The 27223-nt window shown below is 37.6% G+C and overlaps 1 protein-coding gene across 3 annotated transcripts in view; it reads left to right on the top strand.

Annotated features, from left to right (window-relative positions):
* Positions 1–25767, top strand: part of RFX3 (regulatory factor X3) — a gene marked incomplete at its 3' end in the record, with an annotated part of 230370 nt that extends 204603 nt beyond the window's left edge. Inside the window, exons 14-18 of one of the 3 annotated variants that reach the window (XM_082657253.1) lie at positions 3376–3529; positions 20226–20288; positions 21226–21268; positions 25235–25469; positions 25704–25767. In XM_082657253.1, coding sequence (XP_082513379.1) covers positions 3376–3529; positions 20226–20288; positions 21226–21268; positions 25235–25469; positions 25704–25767 — 559 coding nt within the window. Of the gene's footprint in view, positions 1–3375; positions 3530–20225; positions 20289–21225; positions 21269–25234; positions 25474–25703 lie in introns of those variants that run through there. The other 2 variants (XM_082657252.1, XM_082657254.1) reach the window with 2 other exon arrangements.
* Positions 25768–27223: the final 1456 nt, after the last annotated feature.

Raw genomic sequence — 27223 nt, 5'->3', positions numbered from 1 at the left:
AGGTGGATGGACCTAGAGGCTGTCATACAGAGTGAAGTAAGTCAGAAAGAGAAAAACAACATATGCTAACACATATATATGGAATCTAAAAAAAAAAAAAAGGTTCTTATGGACCTAGGGGCAGGACAGGAATAAAGACTCAGATGTAGAGAATGGACTTGAGGAGATGGGCAGGGGGGAAGGGTAAACTGGAACAAAGTGAGAGGGTAGCATTGACATGTATACACTACCAAAGGTAAAATGGATAGCTACTGGGAAGCACAGGGAGATCAGCTCTGTGCTTTGTGACCACCTAGAGGGGTGGGATAGGGAGGGTGGGAGGGAGACGCAAGAGGGAGGGGATATGGGGATATATGTATACATATAGCTGATTCACTTTGTTATAAAGCAGAAACTAATACACCATTGTAAAGCAATTAAACTCCAATCAAGATGTTAAAAAAAAAAAAAACAACATTGTCAGAGAGAGAGCCTGCTTGTATTTTGTAAAAACAACAACTAGAAAACACTACTAGGTGAAAGCATTTGTGCATTTTTAGTTTCGACATGTGTTGCCAAATTTCCCTTCATAAATGTTTTGTGAATTTATGCTTGTAGAAACAGCAAATGAGAGTTCTTTCCCCATACCCTCTCCAACACTGATCTTTTAATGTCTTATAGTATAATAGATGATATATGGTATCTTACCTTTAATTTACATTTCTTTTAATTTTGAATAAGATTAGTCACATTTTTGTATACTTGTTAGCCATTAGTCTTCTCCAGGCTGTATTTTAAATAGCTGCTGTCTTTCTTCAGCAAGAGATGTGTACTTAGGAGTGAATATTCCACCCCATATTATTTAATTTTTCAAAATTATTTACTTCACATGATCAAATTTGGATATATGTAAAAATGTTAGGCAACTTTTTATTGTTATTTTTATGTTGTTTTTCTTTTGCTTTTTAAAGTAGAGGATTCTCTGCCTGTTAAAATTTGTTCCATAGGAAAATAAAGTTTAATTTCAATGGCTATTAAATTTATAATAATTATTTTTATGAATAGGTGATGTGTTACTGAGTTTTGGGAAAAGCATGCATCGAATTATAACAGAATTTTGTCATTATATCCTTGACATATAAGTGAAAGTGTTAATTTATTTTTAGTGATTCTCTTATAGAGTTCCAAACTTAAGGTATTCATTAAAGTATTTGACTCTAAGGAATCATTCACCAGTACTACTTTTTATGATAATGAGTATATTATTAACTCCAACATATGGAATAGTATAGTAATAGGTAGTTTTGCTTAAGGTTTCACATACATTATCTCATTTGACTCTCAGGCTAATCTTGAACCTTTAAATGTTAAATGACATACTCACAATCAAGATCACATGGTGGTTAACATGGATCTAACTCCAAACCCATGCTTTTTTTCTGTTTAGTAAATAGATCCACAGAATGAGAGACATCTGCCATCATCATATAGTAACACCTGTTCTTGCTGTCGTAGCCAAATGAGAGTCAGAAGCTCAGCTCCTCCTGTTTTGTGTATTAGGATCATAATCACTTATATTTGAGTCTTGTTCTATTCATTCATAAGTCTATTTCACAACCTTTAACACATTTTGTCCTTGAAATCGTCACGCAAATTAGGTAAGACCAAAAGTACTGCTTTCACTTTCACCCAAAAGGAAAAACACTCTCATGGAAATGATTTTTTTTTTGAGATTGATAGTGAATTAATGAACAGCCAGGATCAGAATCCAGGGCTTTAGAGTTTTAGATGTACAAGGATGATCTGTCACTTGCCAAGTTGAATGTGTAGAATTTGATATATTACTAGCCTCTATATAAATAAGGTTGAAAATGAAACAGAAATGTAGTCTTCTGTTTTTCCATCTGTCTGGCATTTTACAATTCTTCATTGCAAAATAAGGCCTAGGAATATCAGCCCATACATTTGTGAGATTCTATCTCCTCCTCCTATCAGAGAATATAATGCCTGTTTTAGTTTGCATAGGACAGAAATCTCTAGAAAAGGACACTAAATGAAAGTGAGGAGAAACACACACATATACACACACACACACACACACACACACACACACACACACACACACACACACACACACACACACACACACACACTTCCTACCCTGACTCTAAGATAGAAATATTAAAGAGATTTGAAGTGCATGGACAAGCTTAATAATTGACATGTCTTCAATGAGGCCAAAATTTTATTTTGATTCACTTCCATTTTGAGTATAATAGAGTGTATTGTTAGTATTTTATTAATAATATGGTTCAGATTTTGGTATTTTATAAATTAAACATTCATATTTTTCAAAGTTATGCATTTCTTAATTGATTTTATTATGCTATTTCTAATGGAAAGATCACCTTAATTTAATTTAATGGAAATCAGTAAGGACCTAGAGTCACTTAATAAATTTACCTTCCAACAGAACTTGCAGGGATCCCTGTACATAACCGCCTACATTCTACATTGCCACATTTGGGAGCATTGCTTAGTGTATATATATATATATATATATATATATATATATATATATACACATACTTTTTTAAAGATAAATTTATTTATTTTTGGCTGTGTTGGGTCTTCGTTGCTGTACTTGGGCTTTCTCTAGTTGTGGTGAGCGGGGGCTACTCTTCGTTGCAGTGTGCGGACTCCTCACTGCGGTGGCTTCTCATTGCGGAGCATGGGCTCTAGGCACACGGTCTTCAGTAGTTGTGGCTCACAGGCTCTAGAGCGCAGGCTCAGTAGTTGTGGCTCATGGGCTTAGTTGCTCCGAGGCATGTAGGATCTTCCTGGACCAGGGACAGAACCCATGTCCCCTGCATTGGCAGGCGGATTCCTTACCACTGCCCCACCAGGGAAGTCCCTGCTTAGTATATTTTGTAAACTTGGTCAAATACATGTTTTTCTCACAGCGTACCCCAGAGGTTGTTATCATTGAGAGATACTGACACAGTGTTTACGCGTCATCAATAAGACCTTCACTTTGAGTTGCTTTTTCTTATGGTGATGATTTGTCAGCCTTCCAAAAATATTTTTTATTCAATTCTGACCCCTTTGTGAATTTAATAGAATCAAAAGACTTGCCTATGACAGTAAAATGGTTTTTCCCAGTTAATAGTTGTCTAGCTCTAATAAGGATCTAGTCAAGTTTCAGTGAAGATGACCTATTTACCACTCTGTTTGAAAGAGTTGAGCCAACTGCTTTCAGTAGTGAAATTATTCCATGGCAGGTTGTGTGCTATACCAATCTTTTAGACCTCTAACTTCTTTTAAGAGGAAAATTAGATTGAACTCTAATCCTGCTCACTAACAATGGCTGCATATGTGTCTTTTCTCTTGGAACAGCTCAATGGTTATTCGGGACTTAACCCTACGCAGTGCTGCTAGCTTTGGCTCCTTCCACCTGATCCGTCTGCTCTACGACGAGTATATGTTCTACTTAGTAGAACATCGTGTTGCTCAGGCAACAGGAGAGACACCCATAGCGGTCATGGGTGAGGTAAGAGAGGCTAAAAGAGCTATGACCCACAGGGCTTTCTAAAAAGATCTGAATTTTATTTTAATCTAAATGTATTAATCGTTGAAGCAATGGTTCCTAACCAATGAGTTTTGGACCCCAGAGGGCCTGTGTGGTTATTTCAGGGGGTCCTTAAATCCCTCTGTTCATACATATTTTCTTAGTCAAAGGTTCTAAAACTGTCGATTATATCATGTGAAAGTACATGGAATATTTAAATATGCTATAAAGGTGTCTATGTAAAAGAAAATCTTGAGAATCACTGAACTTTAAAAAATCCTTAATATTACTCAGCCATAAAAGAGAATGAAATAATGCTATTTGCAGCAACAGGGATGCACCTAGAAATTACCATACCAAGTGAAGTTAAGTCAGAGAAAGACATATTATATGATATCACTTATATGTGGAATCTAAAAAAAATAGTACAAATGAATTTATTTACAAAACAGAAACAGACTCACAGACATAGAAAACAAACTTATGGTTACCAAAGGGAAAGCAGGGGTGGGATAAATTGGGGGGTATGGGATTAACAGATGCACACTACCATATATAAAATAGATAAGCAACAAGGTTTTACTGTATATAGCACAGAGAACTTGATCCAGTATCTTGTAATAAACTGTATGGAAAAGAAATGAAAAAAAGTTTATAGATATATACATATATAAATATATGTATAACCGAATCACTTTGTTGTATGCCTGAAACTAACACAATATTGTAAATTAGCTATACTTCAATTAAAAAAAAATCCTTATTGACTGGAAAATAAGAAAGATTGATGCTTCTGATAAGGCTAAGGGCTAGGAACTCAGAGGAAAAAGTTAAATATGTGTTTTGTAGACTCTTTTTCCAAGTGCCCAAGAACAAAATGAAGGATAATAACAATGATGATGAAACTGATAGCTAACATTTTGGGGGCACTTACTATGTGCCAAACACAGTCCTAAGTCCCTTATGTATAATAAAGCATTTAACACATACAACAACTCTTTGAGATAGGTGCTACGTTATCCTGTTTACAGATGAGAATCTGAGGTTCAGGAAGAAAGCTAAGACACAGAGAGATTAAAGGGTTACATAGCTAGCAGACAGTGGAGACCTGTTTTGAATATTCAGTCTGATTTTCATACCCATGCTCCTAATCACTAAAGGTGTAGGAAAAAAATTCTCTTCCTCTTAATTTCTGGATAGTGTCAAAATGTATTTTCAACATGTCGTAAAGCTAAAATGCTAAAGTTAATATACACAGGGCTGGTTAATATAATGAGGGATAGAGGCACATGCACAAACAATTCAGCCCTGGCTCACTTTGTTGTATTGAACTGGGTTTTGATTGAATCCAGATTTTGCTGGATTATGCCAGGTTAGGCAATGTTACATATTACTGCCCAAAGCAGTCAAGAAGACATGTTCACTTTTAAGCTATGTGTGTGTGCTTATTTAAATTAAAAAAGTAAAAATAAATATTAGATGCTTTTCCTAGTTTAATAAATATGATGATAAAGGTATAAATTTAAAAATATATTAAAATACCTCAAGGACCTTTATAAGTATTCTAATATAAATAAAATACATGTGACTTTTATTCAGAAAGTTGGTTAAAATATTCTTCTTTCCCTCTTTAAAATCCCTTGCTGTATGCTGATCTATATGTGTTTGTATGTTTCTTAATGATGATTGTGCCTAAGTGATGCCAATTATGTGTATGTGAGATTAAGCAAGATTCATTTTAGCTTTTAAATTACAGGCAGGACCTCATCATTGACCAAAACAATCTGGACTTTTCTTAGATTTGAGTTCCCCTCAGTGCCTCTTTCCTTAGTTCTCTTATAGATGCCTGGTTGCAAAATGCCCAGTTGGCAAGTAGATTAAATACGATAAAATTTTTTAACTCAGGGCTCAAAACTTCTGAAATAGACATGCCTTTTGGTATATTTAACACATTTGGCAACTACCTCATATGCTCCAGGACTTCTTTAACAGGGTAACCAGGATAATGATAAACAGCGATTCTCATTAACACCATGTGGCTAATCCTGATGCGTGATCTCTGTTTCCCCTGCATCTCTAGGGAACAAAGCCTGTGGCCATGAGCCAGTGACACAGTGTGAAGACTTAGTGACCTCCTCATATGCTAATACAAGCAGTACTGGCTCACCAGTATTAAAATGGCCTTATATAGTCTATACTGCCAACTAATCATTCTAATGATCTAATTGACATTCTTTTTTACTATATGTAAACAATGTAAATGAATAAGACAGATTGCCACATGATTCAAAGATATAATATAAATAAAGTCTAGATCAGAAAGTAAGGTATAAATACCTTCTCTAAGATCAAAGATCTAAGCATACCTCTTGATTTCTTTGCTTACTATCTCCTTACCCAATTTATAGGAAAATCCTTTGAGCTGTCTATGCTCATCCGTTATTCAGCCAAGGCCAAGTAAAGCTAATTTTACAGGCTTGATCTCCCCTTAAAACATTGATGCCTTGTAGACCTGTTGGCCATGGTCATATTATCATGTCTAAAATTTCTTGATTCTTGGGAAAAGGAGAAGGAAATTCAAGGGAAAGGAAGGCATGCATCTCTCACGTGTTATCCTAAGCCTACCCTAGAAATGACATTGGAGGTAAAAAAGGCTTTCATGTGTCAAGCCTCAGCTGCATTCTTAGCTCCGTAAATGACCTCCCTTTCCAAACCTCAAGTCCAGAAGTGCCTGTGTATATAATGGGAGCAACACCGCACGCCAAAATCCATTGAAATCCATAAAAATCACCATTACCCTCAATTGCAGCAAGTAGTTTTCATTCATCAGTAACAACCACCACAAAAACAGTAATAATTGTCACTATTTATTGAGAATTTATTATACCCTTAATGAAATTAAGCTCTTGATCTATCTACTAATGGTCCTTTCTCAGTAAATGGTACCCTCCCTGTCGATCATGTTGGGTATGTGAGCATCATCTTTATGTATCTTTCTGTCTTGACCTGCATATCCAACCAGTTACTAAATCTGCCCTTTCCCAAACTCCCCATAGTGCAGTCAGTATCATCTTATGAAAATGCAAACCTGATTGTGTTATCCACACCTAAAACCCTTTAGTGACTTCTTCTTCTTCTACTTAAGGAAGAAAAGTCTTCCCTTGGTATAAGATCTGGCCCTGTCTCTCTGATCAACCTCACCCTCCCTCTTCCAGGTCCTTCTGCTGCAATCACAGTAGTCTTTTCTCTATTCTTATTCACCAAGCTTTTCTCATCATTGGACCACTGTGTAAACTGTGCTTTTACCTGGAACCCTCTGCCTGACTCTCGTTGCCCATTCTAACTCCTTCATGTCTTAAATATCGGTTCCTCGAGGAGGCCCAATTTCCCCCAGACTATGTTAGATGCTCCTTTTCTCTCTGATTTGTACTTTTACTTTCATTCTAGAACCTACGTAATATTAATTGCGTGATTCTTTGTATGATTTGTGTTATCGAAGATTTAATGCCTGGAAATAATGGAGAACTTTAAGTCAGAAGAACTAAACTCTACTTATAGTTCTGTCATTTATGGTAGTATAATCTTGGGCAAATTGTGTTCACTTTTGTTGATTCTCAGACTTATCTCTAAAATTAATTTATTCATTTATCTAACAAATACTTCTTATGCATCTACTCTAGACCAAACATTATAATGTTTAGGTTGTAGTGATGAACAAAATGGATTTTGATGCTGCATTCAAGGAACTTATATTTTAGTAGGGGATACATATTTGTTAAATGTTCATATAACTACATAGCTATAAATTCTGATAAGTGCTGTAAAGGCAAATTAAAGGGATATAGGAATACTTAAAGAATAATATTCACTTGTGAGTGAATATTATTTTTAATCTATTTTACAGATGATGAAATGAGACACAGAGCCAGTCACAGTCACACAGAGTCACACAGCTACTAGGTTGTAAAATCAGTTTCTGAAACCAAGCAGCCTGGCACGAAAGCCGTTGCTGTTAATCTACCATGCTTATTACCTGCTGCAGGATGGGGTGAGATTGGAATAAGAATAGTTCAGAAATCAGTAAAGGGACAGCTGAAAAATAGTCACAAACTTTATTGGACATTTGTTTTACCTTTGTAGGTGCTGTATTTGGGAGAGGTGTCAGGCAGCTAAATAGATCCAGAAGCAAAAGGAAAGGTTTCCCTTTCAAAGTAACTTAAGGATAATTAATACATCTTTTCACTAATGTGAATTCAATAAATGAGTTTTAAAATTAACATTATTTACATTATTTGAGCAGGCAAGAGAGACCAATACATCATGTTTTACATATAAACACAGTATACAAACATACAAGTTTTATTTTTACATTCCCTGTAGCACTGACATTTCAGTTGTTGAAATGAAGGCTACCATGTAATGGAACCCCGAAATGAAACAGCATCACCACCATGAGTTTTCTTCTAAACGTCAGCCTGCTACTACATTAATACTGAGCAGTAAGTTATTTAAAGCATTTACATGTCCAAAGTTTCATTATTATTTTTATTTTTTGCCTAGATGATAAAAAGGAAACTATTTACTGCTAAGATTTATGCAATTTTTTGAATTTTTATTTAAATATTATAAATATGCCAATAGAGTTTCTGGCAGTGGTGAAATTTTAAGAGTAGGAATAAAGTAAAATAAACAAGTTGCATCTCTTTGCACACCTGTTAAATTTTTTTAAAAATCATAAGGTTTTCTGTACAGCTCTGACAAGGAAAATTGAGCAGAAAATATCCTTTTATTTGGATTTTATGACTAGTTGAAGGATATTTAGAAGTTAATGGCATACATGCTTTATTTCTTTAAAATATACATAGTCTTAATGTATTCACTGAATCTACAAATTTTTATTGCTTCATAAAATGATTTTCTGTGACATTTTTATATTTAATGTATTAAATATATTTAAATTGCCTTTATCATAATTTAATTTTACTTAATATTATATCTTTGTAATCAACTTTTTGAAATAAAAATAGGAACCAAAAGCTGCTTTAATTGCTCAGCTGTGAATATCAATATTAAAAATATAATATTTTAGTAATATTTTTAGGGAAAAAAAATTGAGGAACTCTAAGGGTTTACCATTAAAAGAAAAATGTCTTGGCTTCAGTAAAATTGATATACTCAAAAGTGAAAGGGGAAAAAACTCTTTAAAGTTTAAAAACTGGAGAAGAGCCATAATAATTCACAGGCAAGCTTTTAGGATAAAAGTTGAGTGAAAAAGTTCCATTTGATGGAAGTACAACCATTGTAAATATGCATGGATGCTTAAGATAAAATCAAATTAATGAAAAATAGATTTCAGTGAGCATTATTCTAGTGCAACTAGGGAATACACTGAAAATGTACCTGTTGAATAATAGATTTGTTATAGAATATTTTAAAAGGGATGAATCATATCACAGTTGAAATCATTTGCAGGAAAAAAAAAACATCTGGGAACAGTAGTAACTTAAAAAGTGTAATGAATACTTGTCAAAAGTTATATTAGTTATTATTTATAATAAAGCTTACTGTTTATTAATATTTTTCTAATTGAAGACTGGTCTTCTGACAACTACTCTGCTAAATGTCTTACATTTTTATGTAATATTCACCACAACCTTACAAGGGATATGTTAGTGTTCCCATTTCACCCATAAGGAAAACAGAGGTTGAAAGTTGCCCAATATCAGAACTAGTGGTAGCGCTAACTGTAGGAAGTGGGGCTGTCTCACTCCAAGTAGCCAAATCGGTTCAATCCACATTTTAATTTTTCACCATATAAATTGTTTATAGACAGTTTTGGAATAGGGACTAATTTATTTCTGTCTGAACTTTACAACTCCCCCAAATGCCTGCACACTCGCAATCATGCACAACCAGATGCCTGGTATGAAAGCTTTCATTATTTTGTTCCAAGGCTTCTTTCCTCTGCATTGCAGGATGCATCTTGATAGTCCTACCACCCTTCCCCTTTCCACTTTTTGTTAGTAGATGTTCAGAATATGCAAACTAAATGGAATATTAGTCTAAGCAAATTGCAGTTGGAAAGCTAAATCTGCCAGAAGACAACAACAACAACAAATTACACCCTTCAGCTCCTCTGTACCCACCCACAGACCTAAATCAAAGTTATGGTTTTAGAATTTGCAGTTTGCTTTTAGCTGTAAATCTGCTCCTCTGCATTAGCACAATTCTAACAACTTGAAAATAAATGATAAAAGTGACTCCCTGGAAAGCCTTTCTCCTCCACCTTCATCCTCCAAGTTCCTAAGAATTATCTCTGTAGATGCTCTCCTGTATTTTTTTCTCCTCTTTCCTGGTTTGTCATTCTGTTCCTTACTCTCCTTGCATGTGAGCAAAGCACCTATTGACTCAGCAGCCCAGGGCTGCAACCCTATCCCTCTGGGATCCCTGCTCATTAGCTTCCTCCACTTGGTTTCCTTCCCTGCTTGCTCTGGGCTCTAACCTCTCCTCACATCCTCTTCAGGGAATGGAGTTTTGCTCACAGCTCTGGTCTAAACACAATCCCACAATAGGTGCCCCAAAAATACTCATTCAAGGAAGGAAGTACAAAAGAATGATGGAAAGACAGACAATCAACTAACAGAACTTCTCATTTCATTTCATGATGGACATACTGGATTTCTATATCAGGAAAATAATGCTCCTAGACCAAGAAGAGCTCCCTTTCCCCAGAGTACTCCTTCAGTATTTCAGAGAACCTCCGTTATGAAGTTGGGTTTTCATAAGTGCTTACAACTAGAGATTAGTTTTCCTGAAGTGTTTGGAAGTAGGAAAAGAGAAGAAAATAGAAATCCAGGATTTCTTGACATTGTTCAAGAACTAAAATGATCACTGTAGACGTTAGGAAGGGAAACTCGGCACACTGTCCTCTTCAGCAAAGTCCACCACTGGGCTCTTTGCTTAGCAACAGGTTAGCCTGGTAGCCCAGCCTCAGAGTCAACTAGGTGTGAAACGTTACCTGGCCTAGATTAAGCATGACAGCTCCCCCTGCTGGCCTCCTTGCCATGCTCTACCATCCTGTGCCCAGCCCAAGTGGCTCTGGCCTTCCATTGTCTTTCTGGTATTTTTGCTCAGACACAGGTGAAGTTGATGGTTGCTGGTCCTCCTGGTAAAGAAATAGTCCTTGTTTGGGATGGGTAATTTCCTCAATTCACGGGAATTGTTTTCTGCTTTTCACCATCACTATACTAAAATATACTTTCATAAGTATGAGAGATTTCCAGCAAGTATATGGGCCAGTTGTGATAATCCTTCCATCACTTCAAATCTGATTCATGCTAGTGGTAAAGGTCTGCTTGGTACAAAGAGAACATGTTTCCACACTTTCACCACCCTTGTCTCTCCAGTTAATAATTTCCAAAAAAAGGAAAGTGGTATAATCAAAATAGATACTCCTCTGACATAATAAATTGATATCATGCTTTCCTGATAGACAGTGAAGGTGGCCTCAGTGGGAGCTTGTCTTTAGTTAAGAGCACCAAGGTTCTTTCTTTTCAGCCCACAGTTTTATTTACATAAAGGATATGCTGCCAGGCCCAACCCTAGCATTTGGGTAAATAGATCTTGGTAATAACTTGGAAGGCTGGGTTTAAATTTAAAATTCTTAGGCTCCTCCTAGTTCCATGCCAGAAAATGGTGACATAGACATAGTTGACCCATGGCCCACCCTGTGGCCCCTAGACCACTTCTCTTGTGTATCATTCCCTATCCTGTATTGTGAAGAGCCTGTGCTCATGCTTGTGGGCACCTCAGTCCAGTGTTCAGGTTTTGTCTGCCCTTTGCAAATAGCTGCACCTCCGCACTGGCTCTCCCTTCTTTCTTCTGATGGGTGGACTTAGGGAGAGACCTGCACAGGCCTGAAAGGGGACTTGGGGCTTTAGGCAGGGAATTATGGGATCTCAGGTAACAGAAGTATGGTCTGGGGGTAGGAGTGAAACACAGGGTCCAGGAGGGCATATCCACGTGGCCCAGTGGACTCCTTGTCTGTGGGGAGGGCCATGGCCACAGGAAAGGCAGAGCAGGGCTCTCCGTGGTGTGGGGCTCAGGACAGAGGCCCCTCCTAGTTTGGCCTAATGGTAGCATTAAATGTTAATGGTTTTGAAATTACTTTTCTCCTCAAAAGCAACTAAGGCCTGTATTCCTACTTCTTCACTACCTGCGTGCTCACTTATGAGTGCTTCTTAGAGGTTTTTCTTCTTGAAGTATAATTGATTTACAATATTATATTAGTTTCAGGTATCCAGCCTAGCGATTCAGTATTTTTACAGATGATACTCCATTTAAAGTTATCACAAAATAATGGCTATATTTCCCTGTGCTCTAAATATATCCTTGTTGCTTATCTGTTTTATACATAGTTGTTTATATTACTTCTTAGAAATTTTGAAACAATATAAAGGTAGATAAATTACTGTGTTCCCAGGGCGCAGAGGGCAACAAAAAAGCCTGAACAGTCAGAATCATGATGAAAATATGCTACCCGGGTAGAGAGTAGCCAACAGCGCAAGTTGCCAGGATAGCTGGCTAGCCTGAAGGGGTAGAACCAACAGCAAATATAGGGCAGAATTTGCCTTGCTGTGAGGCAAACGGGCAGAAATCTTAGCCATCTTAGCAGGCTTCAGTAAAACTATTTGGAAATACATAGAAAAGTCCACTTCCAGAAAAAAAAAAAAAAAAAACAAGGAACACAAGATTTTACCAACTGGAACACTAACATGACTTGCGAATTTTTTAAAATCTGAAATCACTTTAAAGTCAGCAATTATTTTTCCTCAGTTGTGAAATCCTGTACCAGTGCTAAATGCAATGCATTGACTAATTTGGTTCTCATTTGGAAGACATTAAAGAAAATAATAATGTTGTGAAATCCCTTATGATTGAAATTTCAAGACATTTCTCTCCACCGTCAAAAACATTCAAAATAGTTGCCACTACCTAATCCTTTTGTGATCGATTCTACTAACTTCGGTTAATAGAACTGAAATCATAGGAGATTGTGCAGCTATCTAAGGTTTGTAAAGTTCAGAACATTACAAAGTTCAAGCTAAGTACAGAATGTTGAAAGATTAGAATTGGGTCAAGAACTTCCAAATCTGCATGGGAACAATCTTCCTGCTTTTATAGGAACTGCTTTAAAGGCTCTTACTCCTTTATTGACTTCTTAGAAGAACAGAGCAAGAAGCAGTTGGTTAGGTCAAGGTTTACATGTTGACATTCATCTGAGCTTGTCAGCTATTTCTGGTTGTGTGATCATCCTCATTACGCTAAAGGTACAAAACATACACACACACACCATCCTTGTTTAGGACAGCCCTTCTCATGGTATTTGCTTGAGTCATAAATGGCTTGGTCAGTACATCAAGTGACTTCAACTTCAGCCCTAGACTGAGTTTATAGTGTCAACAACCTTAGGTCAAAGCCTAAGGAACACTTCCATTCTGAAGCAGCAGTACTCCTTGTAGCCCCACTCAGCTAGAGACATTTCATTTTGAAATCACCATCTTACGGTTTTAGGGTTAAATGGAATTCTAGGACTTTAGTATTTGAAAATTGAGTCTTGAAGACATTAAACCCTGTCTATTTCATATATGTGGAAACCTGAGGATCAAAGAGTATTATGTCTGGGGTCACAGGACTGATAGTTGCAGAGTTGGGATTCAAACCCAGGTCAGGCTGGCCCCACACCCCAAGTTGTTCGACACCCAAATTTAAATTTCATATTTCCCATTTAATACCTTTGCAACCTGGGCAAGTTATATATACGTATATCTCAAGAAAACTTGAGTTTTCTCATCAACAAAATAAACTTAAGAACCATTCCTTCACAGGGATGTTGTGAGGACTAAAGTAGGAAGGAAGATAGGTATAGGTTATTAGGTATAGGTAGATAGATGGGGTGGATAGGCAGGCAAGCAGACAGGCACATACAAGGTACTGGATTTTTGTTAGTTCCATTTCCTTTCCCTTTCCTTTCCGTAAGTATATAAATGTCTGAAGTTATGTGTATTAGTCAAGAGGGACTATATTTGATTGCCTTCTACTCTGAATTAGATTTTTTAATATTGATTTTACACTGACAATCCAAGTAATACTGTGTTGAATTAGACCATCATTTCTTGACAATACAAACATAAGCTTAGAAGTTGAAATTAATAAAACAGATAACATAAAGGCATGTGAAGTCTTTAATAATACTATATTACAAGGGGAAAATAGCCTGTAGACTGTTTTTGACTGGTGAGTCAAATGATTCATGGAATTACAAAGCATCCACCCACATTATTTGGGATGTAGCCAAAGTGGTAATCAGAGGCAAACTAATTCAATGCTTTATAAAACACCGCCAACATAATAGAATGGGGAAAGGAGTCAATTAGAAAAGAAAATGGCAACATTAGGGAGGAAGCATAAACATAATTGGGTCTAACTGGACATAGCTAGACTTGGATAAAATCTTATCAGTAGGATTGATTGAAAGGTCTTATACGTACTTATGAAGCGGGAAGAAAGTATTATATATAAAATTATATATATATATGTAAAATTTATGCAAGTTAAAAGGTAAATGTCCCAAAGAGACATCTATTGTCAGCTAATCCCCCGCTAGCACCTTGGCATCTGGCTGCAGCGTCTATACAGCATGGATCCTCATGGAACCATGGAGTAGTGTTAACACAAGAGGGCTTTTCCAAGGTTGTTGGAGCTGCTTGTTGTGCAGTTTGGTGGCACAGGTTGCTCTCATGAAACTGTCCAAAGGACCAGTATGTATGTAACTGGTCCTTAGTGTGTAACTTTATCATCAGAGTTTCTCCTTAGGCCTCCGTTTGGATGTGGAGCTTAGGGCTGTTCTGGCCCCGCTACTCAGTAGCTTTTGATTCCCTCAGTTTTGACTTCCACTTCTTTGTCAGGAATGACTTCCTTATGTGTCATCACTAACAACTTTCAGCTCTGTGATCTTGGTAAACTTCTTGGATGTATGTGTGCTTCCAATAAGTCTAAACCTTGAAATGCATGCTATGAAAAACTTTCAGAGATAGGAAGTTTTATACATAAAATTCAAAGTCTGTAAATGAAAATAAAGAACAAATGCCCTTAGTGAGAAATATATTATAAAAAATGGATTTGTGCCTATATACAATACCATCCCACCTCACCCCTAATGAAGAGCACAAAACAGACAAAATTGAGGGGAAAATTACTGTGTTACAAGCGACTTAATCTGGAGGATGTATTTCCTCCAATAGTAGAAAAAAATTTACTGTCAAATGATTTTATTCAGGCAAATATGACAGTTTTTTTTTGAGGTAGCTTAGATGTGTGTAGTAGGAGGTATAATGACCCCCAAAGGTGTCTACATCCTAACCCTGGGAACATGTGGATATGTTAGTTTACAGATGGACTTAAGGTTACTAATTAATTGACCTTAAAATAAGGAGATTAACCTTGATTATCTGGATTGGCCCACTGTGATCACAAGGGTCTTTAAAAGTGGAAGAGAGAAGCAGAAGAGTCAGTGTCAGAGTGATGTAGTGGAAGAAAGACTTGACCGGACATTGCTGGCTCTGAAGATAGACGGGGGTCACACCCAGGACTGTGGGCAGCCTCTAAAAGCTGGAAAAGGAAAAAAGAAATTCTCCCTAAAAATTTTCAGAGAGGAATGCAACCCCGCCAACACCTTAATTTTAGCTCAGCGAGACCCATTTTGGAATTCTGACTTCCAGAATTAAAAAATAGTAAGTTTGTATTATTTATAGCCACCACATTTGTGGTAATTTGTTTCAGCAGCAATAGGAAACTATTACAGTATAAAAGCTAAATTGCTCTGAATGAAGTCAGTTATTACTTGTGGATTATGAACTCTTCCTCCAGTATATTATTTTTTTCTTACTTCCTCCCCTCCTCTACATACATCTCACTGACATGTCTCCATGGATGACTCCACCCCAAAAACCATCCTCATCTAGAACTATTCCTTATTTGCTTTTACCAATGGAGAACTTATGCTATTGGACTATCTCTTCACATCTTCATCCAAATTGGAAAAAAAACTCCCCACTAGGGAGGCTTGCCCCATCTAAATCACTAATACATGTAATCTTTTTCCCAGTCTCTTTTCCATGCAATCTTTCCTCGTATCCTAGACTTCATCCCTCTTCACCCACTAATTGACACAAACACCAACCTTTATCTGTCTCTGTCTGTACATACAAGCCTCCATAGAAGAGAGAGGAAGATTAGTCTTCCAACTGATTTCCATCTTTAAAACTTGACCCATGTTTCTTTCCTTGTGACCATCATTTTTTGATGAAACTAGTTCTTAAAGCCTCTGGTTCTATATCCTCCCTGTGGCCAAAGTCTTCACACCTTCCTTAAAGACAAAATCTTCCATTCCCTTCACTGTCTGTGAACTGGACCAAATCTTCTAGGGTTTACAAGTTCTTTTAGCCAAAGGCCAGCTCATCATCCATTTTTTATAAAGTTTTATTAGAACACATTCATGCCCACTCATATAACTATCATCTATGGCTATTTTTGCACTGTAGTAGCAGAGCTGAGTAATTGCAACAGGACCGTAACGCCTAAAATATTTACTATCTGACCCCTTACTAACCCCTGTTCTAGACCATACACTTTCATATTTTGGTGCCAGCATGTAAATCAGTTATACATTGTGTGTGTGTGTGTGTGTGTGTGTGTGTGTGTGAGGGGGGGGGGAGACATTGTATCTGTCTGCCTGTAAATCTATAAATCTGGGCATACCAGCAGAGAGATTTTGTGGTAAGATGTGGTTTCTGTGGAGGATGTTTACCTGGCTGCCCAGATGGTGTGGTTATGATTACTCACTAACCTTCCTCCCCAGGATGGGGTAAACTCTTCCAGCAGGGAAAGCATCCCCACGGGTGAGGTCTTCATCCCAGTCCTTGAACTCCTTCCTTCTATCCCCAGTCTCTGTTTTGTGGGCCCCCGTGGATCCTCACCAGTTTGCTGTCTGAGCCCCCTGGCCTCCTCTGCATTGTTTCACTTTCCAGCTATTACAATACAAGTCTTGCCTCCCTTATTGTGGAAGGTTCACTGCTGCTGTATCTAACCTGCAATGGTCTCTGCAGGATACCTGTGGGCTGCATCCTCCCATGCTGAGCCTGATTTCTCTCATGGTGCCTGTGCTTAGGCCTCACAGTCCTATGATGAACTGCTTCTCAGCTGCTTGGCCACAAGTCAGGGTCATACTCAGGGTTGCTCTCAAGGATGCTGCCAGTAGTCACATAGGCTGTGCTGACCAGTCTCCCATTTATACTTCCTGGCCATTACTACTCGTCATGAATTTATGGTCTAACAGACTCCCACTGCCTGCCTTGACCACACATTTTTTAGTCTGCTGCTGTCCAGGAGCATGCTCATTATTATGACCGGTTGTCAGGGCCTGGAGAAATGGTTTCTAGGCAAGGAGGTCTTTCTTCCTAAAAACAACAGCTATGCTTTCTCTATGTTCCATTCTGTTTCTACTTCAGAACGTTCCCTATTTATCTATCTGGCTGACAGAACTTTAACTCCTATGTACATCAAAGGCCATATGCTTTCTACCCCAGAGCACACTTTAAATCCCTTAATTTATATTCTTTCTTCCATGTAGGAAACATACATACTTTCTCTCTCTCTCTCCCTCTCCCTCCCACTCCCTTACTCCCTCCCTTCCTAAACTGATGGTCAGAATATCTGGTCTCAAATCTAACACCACCATATTTCCTTACAATGTTAGACAAATTAACATGTTTTCAATAGCTGCAAGATTAAATCTAAGCTCCTTACCTAGCCAGATTCATAAGTTTTTTGTGAGGTGCTGATGAACAGTGACAGGGAAGGAGATGCTTAAGTAGGGCTGTGAGGAAAAGCCTCTCTGAAGAAGTGATATTGAGAAAGTGATACTTGAGGTCATCATATTTGAGAGGAAGCCAACTATATGCTGAACCATGAAAGTACTTTATAAGCTGTAAGACGTCACCTCAGTGAATAGTAGTCCCCTCCAGTCCCCTGTGCAGCAGGGGAAATTAGAAAGCATAAGAGTTTTTCAGTTTCTGAAGCTATAACTTTTCAGTAATCTCTGGACTTCCTTGCTAACCTCTATTTTATTTATTTATTTATTTATTTATTTATTTTTGCGCTACACGGTCCTCTCACTGCTGTGGCCTTTCCTGTTACGGAGCACAGGCTCCGGACGCGCAGGCTCAGCGGCCATGGCTCACAGGCCCAGCCGCTCCGCGGCATGTGGGATCTTCCCGGACCAGGGTACGAACCCTCGTCCCCTGCAACGGCAGGCGGACCCTCAACCATTGAGCCACCAGGGAAGCCCCAACCTCCATTTTTTTAATCCAAATCATGTCTCTCCTTCTCCTCTTCTGTTGCTAGTGTGTGCTGGCCTCATTTACGTCCCTGTCGTCTCTCTCCTGTCTGTGATGCCGCCGTCCTTATGCCTGCTCTCAGTCTTCCCTGCCTCCCTTCCCTTCCTTCCTCCCTTCCTGCTACTTTGACTTGCTGCTCCCTCCAAACTCCCTTTCTAATAACCCTGTGGTTTTAAAACCTTCCTGAAGGTTTCCTAGGTTGCCTTGGTTTTTGGCTAAACTACCTGTCCTTTTTAATATAAACAACTTCTGATACTCACCTTCAGAAAGAGGGAATATTTCCAAATTAATCTGACTGGAACTTGGCTGGCAGAGTGCCTAGCACATAATAAGCTCTCAATAAATATTTTTTGAATACTGAATGAACGAACTGATTGTCCTGATCTTACCTACTCTATCTGTAGGATTAGGGTGTTTTTTTTCCTTAATCACATGTATATTCTTTTTTTTTTTCTTGGCTGCGTTGGGTCTTCGTTGCTGCGTGCGGGCTTTCTCTAGTTGCGGCGAGCGGGGGCTACTCTTTGTTGCGGTACGAGGGCTTCTCATTGCGGTGGCTTCTCTTGTTACGGAGCACGGGCTCCAGGTGCGTGGGCTTCAGGAGTTGTGGCTCACGGACTTCAGAGTGCAGGCTCAGTAGTTGTGGCTCACGGGCTTAGTTGCTCCGCGACATGTGGGATCTTCCCGGACCAGGGCTTGAACCCATGTCCCCTGTATTGGCAGGTGGGTTCTTAACCACTGCGCCACCAGGGAAGTCCTCAAATGTATATTCTTTCCTCACACATAAAATGCATATTAAAACCTTCACCTTCCACTATACAGGTATATCAAAACCTCTTATTCACAATATTTTTATTTTAAATCTACTGTATGTTGTACATATGGAACTTTGTCATTAATCCCAGAGACAACTACAGGCATTGGCAGTATCTTGAGGATTTTTTTTTCTTTTTTTCCACAGTGTCCCTCACAGTGCATGGTCACAAGCCCTCAGCATTGAGTATGCAAATGTTTACTTACTAATGCTAATAATGATTACAGAGATTTCGATTGTTTTTGGTTTTTATTTTCATCATCCTGAGTAATCAGATGTATTCATTCAGATTAAGCAGAAATTTTCAAAGGAAAATCTTTCTATTACGTTGTCATATTTTCAGTTAAGTAGCAACTAAAAGCAGTGTTTCTTTTGAAGAAAAATTTCCATATGTGTTCAAAGTTTGGTTTTAGCCCCTTTGCATGATATTATTGATCACTGATGGCAGTAATAATTTAGTCTCAAACAACTTTTCAAGATTTATCAAAAACAAATGGTGTATTCACTTTTTATAGATATGGAAGGTATGTTTAGACTCATCACTGCCAACTCATTTCCAGTATTGGGTCTTAAGTGTTGTTAAGTACTCATTTAAAAGAAATAAAAATCTTACTCTATGTGTCAACTAGAAATAACATATAAATGACCCTTCAGCTTTGGGCATTCTCTGTTTATAGTTCTAAAAATTTAAATAATACCAAAAATAGGTAAAGAATCCTGTTGTGTTTTTTGGTGCTTTTATTATATTCTTTAATTCAAGAAATCCTGTACAATTTAAACTGTGGTTTTTATTTAGACTAACATAAGGTTCTGAGCCATGTGAACAGGAACAACTTCAAAACAACAGTTCAGTATTTATGATTTTATGTTTGCTGCCCATGGGACGTAACTATAACGCAATGGGGCAGTCCTTCAAACAAATATACTAAGAGTTGTGCAACCAGGAGGCCCTTGTCCCCTTCAAGGCAGTCACCTCGGGAGGCTACACATTGGTTCAGTAATACTGCCATGGCTTAAAGTGATGTGGAATGCCTCTTTTTAAACTGCCTCTGAACTGCTAAGAAATAATAAAGAGTAAAATGACACACTATTTTAAATATCCTGAATTGTGGCAGAGATGCATTTAAATTTGGTAAGTAATCAGAAATCATCTCAGGACCAAGTACAATGAATAAAATGTGGCGTGTTTGGAGTCACAGTTTGATGTAAAACAACAAGATGGGCTTTCTTGAATGATACATAAACTAACTCTTGAAATTGGTTGTCAAAGAGGAATTCCAGAATCTTGAACCTTGGAATAAATGTATAAGCTCCCAAGGTAGCTACTATGAAGAACAACTCATGTTTAGATAAAAAAAGAAATTATGTGTGTGTATGTTTGCAAAATAAGATCAGTTTTATTACTTTATAGACATATGTTGTAGATGAAAAAAATACTCCTATCATGGAACTCTTTATAAGCAAACTTCCGAATGTAAGTAGAATTTCTCTCTCACCCTTTCTAAGCTTTTTGAGAAACCCAAATTTCTAATAATGACTTATTCTGAATCTTCAGCTTTAAAAAAAAAAGTAATGTTTACCATTTAAAAAGCAGGTGCTATGAGGTTTCACTTCACCTTTTTCCAATTAGCTTCGTTACCTCTGCTCTTCAATTTTTTATTTATGTTCACCCTGAGACTCTTAAAATATATTTTTTCACTGTAAAAATATCAAGCTTTTGAACTAAGGTAGCAAGTAAAGTCTAAGCTGAAGGTTATTAATTGTTCCATATTGTTTTAATACCTTTTTTGTTGCACTAATAACAATCAGATGCATTTCTTTTTTAATTTGGGACCCTGTTATCTTAGTAAATAAGAAGATCAATTACAAGAAGAGAAGTCTCAAAGATTTTGTAAACATAAATACTCTCAGTGTTGGGGCTCCTATTATGTTTTTCATTTCTACAAATAAAAACTCAAAAAAACAGAGTTCAACCAAGTGGCTGGACCATGTTTCTATAGTGTAGACTCCGGGTGGACTCACGGACAGTTAATGGGGGTGGAGCTGATGCATCCTGCTTCCTCAGAGCTTTTCCAAATTTATTCTACCACATCCATCTTCATCCAGGTCAGCCAGGCCCCTGTTGCTTCACTGCTGAGTTCAAATAATAAAAAGTAAAATGGAGCATGGAAGACAGAAAATTGTTATCCTTTTGCAAAAAGGCTAAGACAGCTAAATTGTGACACAGTTTAAACTGTTCAATTTTGACAGGTTTGATTGGAAAATTAGGTGACCTGTGTAGTTAGAGATCAAAATGGTCGCTAGTTTACAGTTTTAAAAAGTCGTAGTGTGGTATTTTTACTGCAGTCTCTGAGAATATTATTTTATTCTGCTTGGTAGTAACTGTTGCACAAATGACTATTGTTTTGCAGTTTGGTGATTTAAATGCTGTGTCTCCTGGAAATCTGGATAAAGGTAAGAATTGAAAATAATGTACATTTTTAGGGACTTTTTTTGCGTAAGAAATTCTCATAGAGGAAAATGTATATGTGTATAGCACTTTTATTTTGTAGAAATGGCATACAATCCTTGATGAATATGATAGTTAAGTCTTTTGGAATCTTTTTTATTTCTCCATTTCTATGCTTTCTTTATGTTACATATATTAAGTGCAAGAATTGAATTTAAATACAGTTTAAACTCTTCTTGATTTTTTTTGCCTGCAATTAAGTACAAGTAACCAGAAATTATTTCTGGCTTTCGCCAGAGTTCTGAAAAAAGTGATAAAATTGGGTCAAATATTTTTATTTAAGGCCCACCTGGCAAGAAAAAGATTCCTCAGCGTACTCAAGTCACCAATTCACACTTTTCAGTGGAAAAAGAACTCAGAGATAACAATGAAGTTTACTATAAAAGCAAGATCAGTATTGGGGTAGATGAAAAGGATAACATGTATACTTTTAAATTTTCATATCAGCATTGCCACTCTAATGTGACAACACAATATATAATTCTGAAGAAACTCACGACCTATAAAACCACAGAGTAAAAGGTACAGGGCTCGAAGGAAAATGAGGTTGGAATAGAGTGCACACAAAGAGAAACAATTCTGAAAAAAATACCAGCTCAGTTGTTGTTTTTCTTTTTTTAATGTAAAATTTCTAATAAATAAGCACTGCAGAAAATATATACCTTTCTTCAAAAAACAAAAACAAAAAAAGTGAAGATTTCTTGAGGTTTTAAGGAATTGAGTTTTGGAGTCAGGGAGAAAGTGTCCATAGACTGGGGAGAACTACACCATTATCCCTTCCAGGACAGAGCCAGAGCCAGTGGGGAAACTGAGGCATGAGGAAGCACGTGGGGAATCCACACACGAGGTGCCACACTGTTCTCTGCAGCGTCCTGTACTAGGGTACTCCGTGTTCAGCTTCCGTGCCTCCTTGGTGATGGAAGACATTCACATGCCGGGGAAAGTCCTGTGTGAATCAACATCACTCCCACTTTAAACTCCTATCACTATTTATCAACTGTGTACGCGTTAATTCCTGTTTTAGCAACATGCATAATAGCAAAACAGGAAAAGTAGAGAATGATAGCCCCAAAACATCATTGTTGCAAATATATACTCTATAGGATTAACCAAAGAAACATCAGAGAGGCAAATCAATGATGAGGCCAGTTTGTAAATTCAGAGCAGGAAAAGTGGCTGTTGAAATGCAGGCCCAACATATAAGGCAACCCCGATGATGCACTGACACCAAAGCCTCATAATTCAAATTTGGGGATTTCATCCCAGGGTGTCCGGAGGTGTAGTAGGAATGTTGCTCCTGGGCCAAACACTGAATGGCAGCCAGTCTTCCTTGTCAAGCGTTGAACCAAAGTCTTTGGTAAACTCCAGCAGCACCTAGTTTTAGTTTTTGTGTACCAAATTCCCATAACTTCAAGTAGGTTCCCAGGAAATGTCTTTTGAGTCTCTATAGGAGCATAAAATGTCTGTGGGAACTAGAGAAAGGGCTTGCTTTTGTGATTGCTTTGTAGCCTATCCAGAGGAACCCTGTCACTCACAAGTGGACCTGAAGCAGCGTGGCCTGGAGCACTGGAGTTTGTTCTGTCCATCTCCCCATTGCCTTTTCCGTCCACAGCAGGGTAGATGAAAGGACATCCCATTCTCTCTCCACTTGCCTGCCTGCTTGAAATGATTTTTTTTTTTCTTTTACTGCTGCCTCTTTTATTACTTTGACACTATTTCTCAGTCACAGAAAAGTTGGTAGAGAGGGAGCCAAGGAGCAGTGTGACTTGCCCTCACCTTCCTCGGGTGGCTCTGCTGGTCCCATTCACCTCTAGACTGGATGCTTCTTGAGAATTAACCAAACTAGCATATTCAGAACCTAAGGTTTGAATGTGAAATCTTTAAGAAATTTTGGGGGGCTTTTTCCACAAAATGAGAGTTTGATTTTTTTCTGGATAATAAAAGTAACATTAGTTATGTATAAAGATTTCAAATAATGCAGAGAATTAGAAATTACAGAAAGTAAAAACTTCATAGTCAAAAGCCAGAGAGACTACCACCATTAAGAATTTAGTGTGAGGATCCTTCCAGACCTTTTGTTTGTTCATATGAAAACAAATGCAAAAAAAAATGCAAAAGTGTCATACAAGCATATTTTGATTATATCCTCTTAATGAAGCAAATGTCTACCAAACGTAGCCCTTTCTGGCAGCTCGCCAGCCCTTCGAATGTGCTTGTTGGGACAAACTGTAATGCTATCCTCAAGTCCTTTACCAGAGGCGAACGGTAACCGGATAAAGCAGGTGGCCAAAACAGCTTACCTCGTCCCAGAGAACTTCTTCTGTTTATCATTCAATGCATCACAGACACCATTTCTAGTCAGTGTATCTAATCTCAATCTTTTTAATCACACAACCTTCCCAGAAGACGTTGCTCCCGGCAACTGCACAACTGTACAACCTGCACCTTATATGGAGGCCCTATTATTCCTCACCACTTTTCTCTGGAACCATCTTTGCACCAATTGATAATAAGAGAAGCAACGTCAGGGAGCCCATTTACGCCGAGAACTGTATTAGCAGAACTGCTACAGGTGTGCCCCAAATGGTAAAACTAGACTCAACACCTCTTAGACAGAGTCCAGCTGACATTGCAGTAACTTGTTACACACTCTTTGCATGTGACATGCCATAGAATATAATGGAGATCTGATTCTGTTAATACAAAAGTCACCATAATAAGTCAAAAATATAAGAATAAGTATAGATATCTTTTATTTATAGATGAGGTTTTGGTGTAATTATGTGTGGAGGCTTTTTCGGTAAACAATAAAACATGTCGAGGATGAAGTAAAAAGACTTTTTTTTTTTTTTGCCTGTGCCACGTGGCTTGTGGGATCTTAGTTCCCTGACCAGGGATCGAAACCAGGCCCAGAAGTGAAAGCACAGAGTCCTAACCACTGGACCACCAGGGAATTCCCAGTGAAAAGATTTTTGAGGCAGAAATATATCCCTAGCTGTTTAAAAATTAGCGCATATGAAGAGGTATTCTCTCCACTCCTCTGAGGAGAATCTTACACAGTAGTAAAGCTGTGTGAGAGCATTTTCTCTCTATGCTGTGCTTTTGAATTTTAACAGTGCATGCTGGAAAAAATTAAATAGTATTCCATTATAATGATGTTTTAGTTAATATAAAATGTATTAAAATTTGGAAGTAACAGTGACTATTTATACACCTGATTTCCAGAAATGAATACTAGCTGTTAACAGAGAGTATCAGTGTTGCTAGGAATGGAAATTCACTGTGCATTTTTAATCTGATACTACTGCCTCAGTCTTCATTTTGTAATAAAACTTAAGGGTCTAATTAATATTGTGATCTACAACATTCATGTGCACAGAAGGTCTGTAAGCAGCCCCTGCTTATGCATGCTATAGTTATTTCGTGACTCAACATAGGTCTCACCTACATTAACATCAGCACAGATAAAATTTATATCAGATGTAGAATTTCAGAGGAAAAACAAATTTTTTTCTTTCTTTCTTCCTTTTGTTTTTTTCATAGTTAGCATTTTTCAGCGCAATACATTCCCCAAAGCCAGCGTAGTGTACCCAAGTGACTACTTTATAATGACACAAATTATGCCACTAGTTAATGTAAAAACTTTAGGGAACTCCAAAGGTCTTCTTAAAAGACTTATTAAAGATATCAATCACAAACCCAAGAATAAATTACCTTTGCTGTGTTTAAAAGAATAGAGTACTGACACAGGTAAAATCTGTTGAAAGGACAACCCACAAGCTTTGTCCCCCAAGAAGCGCTAAGGAGTTGCTTTCTCAATGTACTATATTAAAGTGTTCCTAAAGCATTTGTTGGTTGCTCCTTCCCAGTTTGTCTTCTGGTAATAGTCTTGGTATTATTTGTTTGTGCAGATGAAGGCAGTGAAGTGGAGAGTGAAATGGATGAGGAATTAGATGACTCTTCAGAACCTCAAGCCAAAAGAGAGAAAACCGAGCTGAACCAGGCATTTCCGGTAGGCTGTATGCAGCCTGTCCTCGAGAGTGGCGTGCAGCCAAGCCTCCTGAATCCAATTCACAGCGAGCACATTGTCACGAGTACTCAGACTATCAGACAGTGCAGCGCTACAGGAAATACCTACACTGCAGTCTAAAGAATATTAAAACGTATTTTTCCAGCTAACATTAACCCTGTTGATATTGGGCTTAAGTTGAAATTTTAATAAGCCTGAAGGTCAACGGTTGTCAAATTCTCTGTGCTGAACATTACCTTTTTGGAGTTGTGAAATGGAATGGGTGTATGTATTTTGCCAGGTCTTTTTTTTTTTTTTTTTTAATGTAAACAAATTATTTGCTTCTTAATGATGAGTTTTTTTCCCCTTAGTTTTGGGTGTCAAGAAGGATTTTTACAACACTTAATGTCAATGTTTTTGTTTTCTTATAATTAAAAAATAATTTACATTTTTTGTAGCTTAAAATATTTTATTGTTGATTGTTAGTCTTGGTGTATGATTTCATGTGTAAGTTTTTAATTAGATGCACTTCTGTGAAATATCAAAAGAAATGATTTTCTTTGATTTACACTGGAGGCATGCCCACTGGGCAGCAGATGCATCAAATTTGCTTTTGAAAGGTGCTTTTCATTGGACAGAACCACAAGACACTATTTTCATAACATTTTGGAGTATGGAGAGAGAATACAGAGCATTTTTATTATAGTGCTAGAGGGTTGGGAAGGTCATCTATTTTTCTCTGAAGAAAAGTTGAGCTGTGCATTTATCAGTTCAGAGTAAATGACAGAATTGCAAGAGATTATGCTAATATGTACATAATTTGTGTACATAATTATTAAACCATGTTAATGCAAGCTTCCGTTAAACATTGAATTTTAACTGTTATTTGCATACCAATTCCTCTGTTTAGAGACTACTGATTCTGTATTTGGGACCACTGCACAGATGCATTCTGCTGTTGAGTGGGGCTGTTATAGTTAGATACTGAAGCTGAAAAAAATGACTTGACTTTTTTTTTTTTAAGTGTACATGCTACTTATGCTGAGCTGGACATACAGGAAACCATTCCATTTGAATGACTTTCTTTTATTCCAGGTCTTTTTCCTAATAGTAGTTCAATATGCTGCTATTATAAAAGAAAATTTATGGAATGCAAGGAATGTAGCAACCTGCATATCGTTATTTCCTTCAAAAATATTTCCTGGTTTCTAAAGTATGTGGATTTAAATTTTAAACAGAACCTGAAGGCAGTGTAACTGGCACACCGCACTGTTGCTTATCCCCAATTCTGTAGGATTTGGATAGGTGGCTGGATGGACCAGTGCCGTTGAAGAATGTACATCAGGGATCATCGTACCTCGGCTATTACATGGTGCCTTAAAACAGAACTGAAGCTAAGGTTTAGTAAGGCTTATTTTGTTCATGTGAATTCCTCTTCAATCCATTTGACAAGGTGTGCCTGTCATTTTCAGATTCCCGAAGTAAGGACAGGTAACATGTTCTTCAAAGGAAATTTAGGGCAAACAAAGCAAAATGAAAAGACAAAAATCACTTCCCCTCTTTGAGTGACCGTGAATTTATTTTTGTTCCTAGAGCTGAATATTACTTGATTACAAATCACATTGCTTAAGGATTAAGGATCAGATTGCTATTGTGAAATAGCAGGCTAGTTTTAATTACCAACTTTGTTACAGAAAATCATATATATTTTAGACCATTCTTATCTAGTTATAACTTAAGAAAATTAACACAATAAGCAGGTACTTATTGAAGTGCATCTTTTCAGTCTAAATGTTTCTCTGTGTGTCTCAGTGTCTGTGTGCCCACATGCACGCGCGAGTGTCCGTGGGCAGGAGTCAGCTACCAAGTCAGAAGGTGAGATCCCAGAGAG

The sequence above is a fragment of the Grampus griseus genome (assembly GCF_964374135.1).
Source record: "Grampus griseus genome assembly, chromosome: 6".
NCBI classification, from domain to species: domain Eukaryota; kingdom Metazoa; phylum Chordata; class Mammalia; order Artiodactyla; family Delphinidae; genus Grampus; species Grampus griseus.
The sequence above is the reverse complement of the archived record's forward strand: the minus strand, read 5'-3'. Positions and strand labels throughout refer to the sequence as shown.